Raw genomic sequence first — 9,161 nt, 5'->3', positions numbered from 1 at the left:
GGGTCACTTTGGAATCTGTGCCTCCCCTCAAACAGAGAATGACCCAGCAGAGCAGCAGCACAGTGCTTTGGGAACATGTGAGCCCAGCAGTCTTGGAGTCTTGGCCCACAAAGGTCCTATGGGAAGCTGAAAACCATCTTCTCTTGCTTTCTGTGCAGGTGCTTCTAGAGAGAGAGCAGGAGCAGACTGCTTCAACTGAGATGCCATGCCAGACTCATGGAGAGCTGTTCCCAGCCCTAGAGCAGGAAGAGCAGCTCAGGCAGCAGGTGGAAGAGCCACAGGAGAAAGGCCAGGTAAGCCTGACTGGCCAGGGCACAGAGGGAAGGGCAGGAAGAGGGCCATAAACCACAGCTCTTGGGACTGAGGAGGCCAGGAATCCCACAGAGCCTTGGAATCTGCAGAGATCAGCCCCGGGACAGGAGGGTTACATTGGAAGCAGATGTGGGGAGAGAAGCAGAAAGAAGTGGCTGAATCAATGTGATTTTGAGGATGCAAGAGGGAAAAGCTGAGCCTGATGGCAGCTCCCAGTCGCTTGCTCTGCATTTGTGTGCACAGAACATCAAGGCAGAGCCACAAGCAGAGCTGCCCAAAGCTCAGAGTGCCATTATGGCAGTGAAGAGGAGGAACAAGGATGACATGAGAAGAATTCAAGAGCAGAATCTCGATCAGCAGAGGGGCGATCAACAAAACCAGGTAAGTGAAAGAGTGGCGGCCACTCCAGTCATGAAACATCCTCTCACTTGTTTTTTAGAGAACATGAAGGAACAGCTGAACGCTGAGCTCCTGCTAGCTCACACCAGGATCAAGGCATGGGAGAAGAGGCTTCAGGAAGACATGAAAATTATCAGAGAGACAGCTAATCGCCTCCCTCAGGCTCTAGAAAAGCAAGTGAGTGAAAGAGGGATGCAGCCACTGCAGTCACCAAACTGGTGGTTTCTTTCCTTCTTCCCTTCCCAGTGCAGAGCAGCAGGGAGTGGGGCCATGCCTCTGAGTGCCATCCTGCTGTGGTGTGTATCACAGCTGCTCTGATGGACACTTCCTGGGCCCCTGAATAGCCTTGTTTCTGGAGGTGTTTTTACAGTGGAGCGTGGTGACTCAGATGGAGGATTAAAATAAGCTGTCTGTCCCCTACTCCTGGCTGACAGGGACAAGCTGTAGTGTCTGATTGCTTTGTTCTGTTTGATTTGAGGTGCAAGTGCTGACATCTTACCAGGCAGCCTGCGAAGACTTCCAGCGAAAGTCTGGCAATGGAGAGCCACAAGTTAGGAGTGAGGCACAGGTACCATCCCCACCAGAAGTGCTACAGGTTGAGCATGACCTTAAGATGGTGCAGGAAAAGAGGACACAGTGGGAGGAGGTAGAACATTTGAGCAAGCTGCACGTGTGTCTGCAGCCCTTGGAAGGAGAAAGGAATCCTTGAGAGGAAGTAGAATGGTGATTGTGGCAGTGGTCTTTCTGAAAATCTATGAAAACCAAACACAAATCTGGCCATGAACCCGAGTAAAACTTGCCTTTGGTTTTGACCCATCCAGTTTGCGAAGGGGACATCAGAAAAAAACCACTGAAGAGCCCTGCATGTGGCTGACAGCACCTCCCTAAAGGCTCACATTTCAATAGGGGATCTCAGGGTGATCTCTGCCAACCACCTTTCTGACATCAACTCAATTTCTTGTCCCAGATCTACACGGGCTCTGTCACCAAACCTGCAGCAGCAGCAGCATTGTCTAAAGGAGCCTTTTCTCCCCGACCTGAGAAGTGGAGCCGGGGCAGTTTGTTCACCTCCCGCGCTGACCCAGCTGCTGCTCAGCAACAGGAGATCGAGGGTGACTCTCTGGAGCTACTGAGTACGTCTGCTGTGTTTCTTGTCTGAGGGACAGTGCATTGTGTGCAGGTGCCAGCATAGCCATACCAAATGATTCTCCTGAGTTTGGTGTCATGGGGACATTTAGGGACATTTCTCCACAGGAATTGCTGTAGAAAATCAGTCTCTGTGCAGGCCACCTGTGCTGCAGAGCTGTCTGCCTGGTTGTTGTTGTTGTTGTTACCCAGCGGACCACAAAGGGCTCAGAGCTCCAGACACTGGAGTGCCTTTTGTATCTCCTGGAAGCTGGGATCTCTGATTTAAAGTCATCATCTTGCATTTTGTTTCCCTCAGGGAGAACGGTGAACCAGGAAAATCCTATGATGAAATACACTGAATTGGGGCATATTGGCAGCGGGTGAGTCCAACCACAGTTACTTCTACATAACCACAGGCCAGGTGTTTTTCTGGTGGAATGTCTATCCAGCATGAAGTCAGGCCAGCTGCAAAGATGTTCCCAAACTGGGGATAGATTGTCCCATCTATCAATGCTGCACAGAATTTGTGAGTGAGCTCAGAAGGGGCATTGTCAGAGACACTTCCATGCTGCCGAGGTCTTGCCTGAATCAAGGAACAGGACCTGGAAGGTCTCCTTGTCACCCAGTTGTGAACAGCTCTGTGTTAATTTCCTTAGCATTTTTGTATCTCTCTAAATCATACAGCCACACTAATAAAAGGGGAAGAATCTTGCTTGCCTGAAAGAGCAAACTATGCCCTGATGGCTGTGAGGTAACAGTTCTCAGGAACATTTCTTTCCAAGAATTTGCTGAAGGAAATAGTCCATGGTCATGATAGAAACTGCACAGTTTAGAAACTGAAATCCAAGACGAAAGAAGAAGCTGTCTTTAGGAGCTGAGGCACTAAACTCCAGCACTTCAGGGACAGGCCCAGTGCCCATGCACTTGAGAGGAAAATGCATCATCTGCCTTCTGGCAGAGCCCTCCTGCATCCTGCAGGTTTTAGGCATTTACAGCACAGATCTCCTGTGTAGGCTGGCTTTCACTGCAAGATCTAAATGGCTTCTCCTTTCTCTGCTTCTCTTTTGTTTCTAGGAATTTTGGAGATGTGGTCAGAGCACTCAACAACACCACAGGAGGAGAGGTAAATGTCAACAACCCCTGCAGACTCTGCTGCTCTTGAGGGGCTTTCCCCTCTGGTGTGAGCTGTGGCTGGAGCTTTGGCTAGAGCCGTGCGGAAAAGGCACAACAAGCACACACGAGTGCCAGCCTGCAAAATATATTTGGCACTTTGTCCTCCTCAGCTGCTAGAAGGAAGGCACGCAGGGCAGCGCTTCCTTTCAAAGAAGGACGCGCTCACTCGCTCTCCATGGCTAAAACAAAGGTGGTGCCTTAGAGCACCTCCCTGCTCTTTGGGGCTACAGCTTCAGAGTCCTGAATTCTCGATTCTGGCTGCCAGCAAATCCATCGGAAAGTTACTGGTAGTTCCTTAGCCACCTGCAGTGCTGCACTTGGTAATTGCACACAGGGAGAGATCTGCAAGTGCCCTAAAAGCCCTAAGCCCAGCCCATAGCCCAAGATGTATCCACAGAGCATTAAGGCATGGATTACTTCTTCTGAATCCTAGAAAGAGCAGCAGAGAGTGTGGTCAGAGGTTTGTGGGTGGTAGCAGAGACACCACTGTAACCAAGTGGACCAGGCAAAATGTCAGTGGCCCCATGTGTGCTGTAACTGGCCCCCAAGGGAGCAGAGAAATGGGCTGTTGGAATGTCAGTTCCTAATTACTGCAGTGCCTAATCACAAGGCAGTTTGGCACAGCTCAGCTGTGTCATTGCAAAATCACTTGCTCCATTGCATTGTGGTCTTGTGCCACCAACTTCTCAAGTTACTGATTTTCAATGTCATTTTAGGTGGCCATAAAGAAAATAGATCTTCAAGGACTGAGGAAGAAGGCACTAAAAGTCAATGAACTCATGGTCATGAAAATGAATAGGAATCTCAACCTTGTCAAGTATTTAGACAGGTGAGTTGTTGTGAATGTTTGTTTACATATTGCAAACATGCAAGGTAAAATTCCACTTTAGTCACTGGCAGAAAACAGAGCTGTAATTATAAGTTAATTATTATTGCTCTTTTAATCTCCAGTGGATAGGAAGAGAGTGCATCTTGTCTACATGAGTCTTCCCTGACACACATAGTTTGAAAATTATTCAGAAACCTGCATCAGTCATATTTTACTAAATCAACAGCCTTTAGGTTCACAGCTACCACTTTGTTTTGGAGCTTGATTTTATTCAAGTGTCTTTTTACATCCGGGTGAAATAACATGGATTTTTCTTGGATTGTTTCCACTCTTTGCCATTGCTGTGCATGCCAGGAAGACTAGGTGCTTATTTCCAGAAACACCATGCCTGACAGGTTTTTTATCTCTTACTAAATTGCATTTTTCACTTGCTGGCTATTTAAGACATCTCTTTTTTTAGAACTGTGCCTTTCTCCTTGAGACTGCACAGACTGAAAACAATGCACAGCTGAAAGGGAACGTCTATTCCTTTGATTCTGTCTTTGTCACAAATGAACTTGGAAACAGGAATAGTCAAGAAAACAACCTAGCCAATCATGTTCATCTCCATGCCCTTATTTCCTTCTTTCAGCTACCTTGTGGGTGAGGAACTCTGCCTCGTGCTGGAGTACATGGACGGAGGCGCCCTGAGCGATATCATCAGCAGGACCTACCTGTGTGAAGATGAGGCAGCAGCCATCAGCCGGGAGGTCAGCAATCCCATCTGTGTTTCCAAAGGCTTGGGCAGGATTGTCTGGGAAACAGGGGCTCAGACCTGCAGTGATTTCCTGTGCCAACCTTTGGTTCTGTGTTGCTGGTATGCTATGGGCACGTAAAAGCATCTCAAGTGAAAGGCCTGCCAGTGCCCCTGCACTCCCTGTACTCAGTGCCAGTACTCTTCTCTCATGCTGTTGTATTCTCGCTCTGGCTCATGTATTTGTATTTGCTGTTCTCCACCTTGCCTCTCTAAACGTTTGCCTGGAGTCTGTATTCACTGCATTCCTTGCCTGTGAAAGCAAAGGTGCTGGTGGCAGGATTTGAAATGATCAGCAAACAAAAAAGGACTCATTTCCCACAGTCCTCAGCGGAAAAGGATAGTAGTGCAGCCAAAATTCTCTTTGCTTCAGGAAGGTGACTGATGTGATACTTCCCAGCCTGTGCTGAGGCCAGCAAGGAAATCTTTGTCATGCAGCCTCCCACCCAAAAATGATCTGCTTCACACCAAAGGGAGTACTTTTCCTTTCTTGACAAAAACCCTCCTTTGTCCTGTGCATGGAAAAAAGTACATCCACGGCAGCAGCAGTCATCCTGGCTGGTTTGCAGGGGACAGTCTACAACAGCAGGTGCTATTGCTCTCTCAAAAGCTGACATGCCTTTCCTCAGAAAGGTCCTGCTCTGCAAGTGTTGGAGCAGCAAGCTCTTCCTCTCAGTGGCACTGTGTTCTGCCATTACTGCCCATTCCCCTGGAGAGGGAATCTTTTAGATTCTTTGTTGTCTTTCTTGTGGGATGAAATTACATCACTCATTTTTGCTCTCCTCTTTATGTTTTCTCTCTCAGTGCCTGCAAGGACTGGATTTTCTGCACTCGAACCACATTATTCACCAAGATGTGAAGAGCAGAAACATCCTTCTCAGAACCGATGGTTCTGTCAAGCTGGGTCAGTGTATTCTTGGTCAGGAGCAGCATTCCAGGGATGTGGGTGTGGGGCTGCTTGGAGGGACAGCCAGCTCCCCAAAAATGGTGCTGGTGGCAGCGCAGGGACACCCGCTGTGAGCTGAGGGCACAGTTGCAACGTGCACAGAGGTATAAGGAACCACAAGCAGTCAAGAGTGGCGTTGCTCTGTGTGTGTCCCTTCCAGACAGAGGGAGCTACAATCTAAAGCTTCAGGGGAATAAAGTCCACTGCTGTGAGCAGCGTTGAGAAACCTGGGATTTTTTGGAAGTGGCCAATTCCATACTCCCTTGGCTAAAGCCCCAAAGAAATTGAGCGTGGACAGTTCTCCAAGAGATTCAACAGCACATTCTTAGCCTGAGAGTAGGGAATTCTTTTGCTTTGTTTCCTAATTGGAGCTGGCTTTCATGGTTTGTTGTTTTCTCCACAGCTGACTTTGGCCTCTTTGCTCCGCTCACCCCTGAGCAGAGCAGACGGAGCTCCGTGGCTGGCGCTGCTGGGTGGCTGGCGCCTGAAGTGGTGACAGGCCAACCACATGGCCCCAAAGTGGACATATGGTCTTTGGGAATCGTGGGCATCGAAATGATGGAACAAGAAGTTCCTTACTGGAATGCAACTCCTGTCTTGGTAAGGTGCAAATACTCACTGATCCCACTGTCTTTCTCACCTGTCCCATGTTCTGTGTGCCATTGGACAAAATCCCATTGCCATTTGCTGGCACCACTTCCACCAAGGTCCCCTTCTAAAAATGTCCCTGCAGCACAGCAGCATCTGCTGTAGCTTTGGTTGCATCAGAAGGGGATGTGGCAGTTCAGAAACCTAACCAGTTCAGAAACCTGCCATTTTGGCCTCCAGCCATGCCTGACATTTCTCATTTGCTTTTTGAACCCTGTTGGTGCTCTGTCTCTTAAGGACAGGAAGTTTTCAGTGCATAGGTTGGATGTGTGATAAATATCCTTTGAAATGGACATTGAGTCTTCCAAGCTTAAATGTTATAGGAAAAGGAAAAGAGAAAAAGAAACAACCAACAAAGCAATGCCCAAGTAGTTCTGCTTTCTTTTTCCTTTTTGAACCACAGCACATCGTATTTCCTCTATACTGTAGTGTCTTTTCCAAATCCTGTGGGTCTTATAAGCTTATCATGTGTGTGGGCCTGGATAAGTTTAGGATGTGTTTTTCTCCAACTGCAGTTAGAATTGTATGCCAAACTCTTGGCTGTTTCTTGGTACTTTAACAAGTTGATGAGCTTGCAGGCAGGTGCCTGGGCTGGGATCCAACGTGGGCAGTTGACACCGGTGCTGTGTTCCTTTACCACCGGAGCAGGGCCATCCCTGGCCTGCACAGTTCTAATGACAGTGAGGACTCCAGCTCCCCACCATGGCCAGTGGCTGAGCACAGCTGCAGAGGGACAGGATAAAACCTCCTTTGTGACCTCTGGTGGTGTGAGAAAAGGAAAGAAAGCTGCCACAATTATTTCTACTCAAAGGGAGTGTGTTTGCATTTTGAGACTTGGAAATTTTCCTCTGGGTTGAAGAGAATAATAACAAAGCCTCTTTGGTCACCATCTCTTTCAGTGCCACCAGCACAGAGCTGTTAGCATTGTGATGGGCATTTTTATGGAGACCAGGCCACAGCCTGGGGTCATGGAGATCCTGCCAAACCTCCCATTTCTTACCCGACACTTTCTGCTAATGGGCACACCTTTAATGCATTGACTTGAGCATCCAAATGAGCAGAGAGTGACCATAGGGATGACAGTTCTTTTTCTGATTTGACCATGAAAAGGTTTCCTTTTGCCGCATAAAGAAGCTGAAACTTGCAGCTGAGAGACAGAGCTGCAGGTGGCACCTGTGTGCTCAAACATTTTCATCACAATATATTTGTGCATGCATCTTAAAGTGTCTGTGTTGAATATGAGATTCTAAATGTTTGTTTCCTTTCCTGAGGAATACCTGGTGGATTTCCTTTCTTTCCTTCCAATTCCCATTGTTTTCAAGAACAAAGCAAAAAGCTTGATGAGTTTTGTTTTATGGCAGATGTGCTTAAGGGACCAAGAAGCACTGCAGAGATACTTTTCACATACTAATCCTTGGATATAGTAGAGTCAGTATAGAAAGTCTCTCCTCCAAAAAGCCTCTCAAGCTAGTATGAATCCTCAGGGAAGGAAATGTGCTTTTGCTGATGTAGTTCCCACTAACTAGCTCAGTCAATGAAATCAGCTGCCAAGGCAACATCTGTGGGATGGTGGAAAAGCTGTGGCTGCATCGGAGTTTGGGTTTTTGGTTGGTAAAGGAAAGTCATCTCTGGGTCTCTGCCAGGGCAGAAACTGACACTGCAGAGTGAAGCTTAACCAATGGGATCTGGGAGAGCAGTTACAGAGAGGAAAGCAGCAGGCGGAGCCTGGTGTCTCCTTTTTCTGCAGACTAAAATCATGATAGCCAGGGGAGAGGCACCACGGCTGCGGCAGCCCAACCGATTCTCGCCTTGCCTGCGTGACTTCCTGAGCTGCTGCCTGCAGAGAGACGAGGAGCAGCGCTGGTCTGCCAGGGAGCTCCTGCAGGTAAAATGTGAAGGGGCTGCAGGTGAAACAGGCTCTGAGGGATGGGCTCCTCCTCCACTCAAGTCCAAGGCATCACATGAGCCCCCTTCCTCCTCACCTCCACTCTTGGAGCTCTTCAAATGAAAATGGTGAGGAATCCTAGACTGGGCTGGGCTGGCAGGGCCCTGTAAAAGTCCTCTGAAGTCTTGGAAAGTGGCAATAATACCTCCCTGGGGCCTGTTCTTCACAAAACTGAATAACTCCACCTCTCTCCGCATTTCCTCAGAGGAGAGTTGCTCTGTCCTCTGACTGTTTCTGTCACCCTCTTTTGTCATTTGGTGGGGGTTCAGTTTTATCTAATGGCAAAAGAATTGAAGCAGAGCAATGCAGGGTACAGAGACATGAAATGGTGGTGCAGGAACCCAAGGAAGCCAGTCCCAGCCTAGGGCTCAGAGATTTGGCTGTGGGCAGGAGGGGCTGTGGGGGGCTCATTGTGAGCCTCTGAGGGGCCCTGGTTTGTGCCCCCCAGCCCACCCTTAGAGGTTTCTGCCACGCAAACAGGGACAGCTGGGAGGGACTTGTCCCAGCCCCATCTGCTGCCTGGCACGCTCAAGCAGATGGGAACTGTGCCAGGGTTACTGCCAGGTTGTGTGGCAGAGAGGGAACTGCAGGACCCGATGCCACTGGGCTGGCCCTGCTGGGAAGGAAGGTGCCATCCAGCACACGAGGGGAGGGGCAGGGCATGGAAAGGCAGACACTGTTGTCTCCCTGTTGGAATCAGCACAGTGCCTGTCTTGCAAACCCTAATGTGTGTCCTTGGAGTTTCCTGAAAGGCAGAAACCCCAGGGTTTCTTCAAGCACTATTTTAGAGCACTGGCAGAGCAAAAATCCCAACAAGATGAAGAAACTAGAATAAATGGATGAATGGGATTCTGCACTAGGTTTGCCTGTGATGGCAAGGTCCTGCACATGACTATTGGGGGAGGATGTGATCCCATTGCTCCTCTTTCTGGGTCTTTCTAGGAGCTAGAGGAATCCTGATTGAGTCTGTAAAGCACTGAGCTTGAGA

General features: G+C 48.7%; 1 protein-coding gene across 1 annotated transcript; it reads left to right on the top strand.

Moving 5' to 3' along the window:
* Nucleotides 1-606: 606 nt before the first annotated feature.
* Nucleotides 607-6,501, top strand: LOC141727269 (serine/threonine-protein kinase PAK 3-like). Its single transcript, XM_074533629.1, has 9 exons — nt 607-693; nt 1,679-1,844; nt 2,156-2,219; nt 2,914-2,962; nt 3,729-3,841; nt 4,473-4,590; nt 5,439-5,538; nt 5,984-6,180; nt 6,466-6,501. Exons 1-9 carry the CDS (start codon nt 607-609, stop codon nt 6,499-6,501), a joined length of 930 nt encoding a protein of 309 aa, XP_074389730.1.
* The last annotated feature ends 2,660 nt before the right edge of the window (nt 6,502-9,161 follow it).

The sequence above is a fragment of the Zonotrichia albicollis genome, chromosome Z (genome assembly GCF_047830755.1).
Source record: "Zonotrichia albicollis isolate bZonAlb1 chromosome Z, bZonAlb1.hap1, whole genome shotgun sequence".
Lineage (NCBI taxonomy): Eukaryota > Metazoa > Chordata > Aves > Passeriformes > Passerellidae > Zonotrichia > Zonotrichia albicollis.
This window is presented reverse-complemented; position numbering and strand designations above follow the sequence as displayed.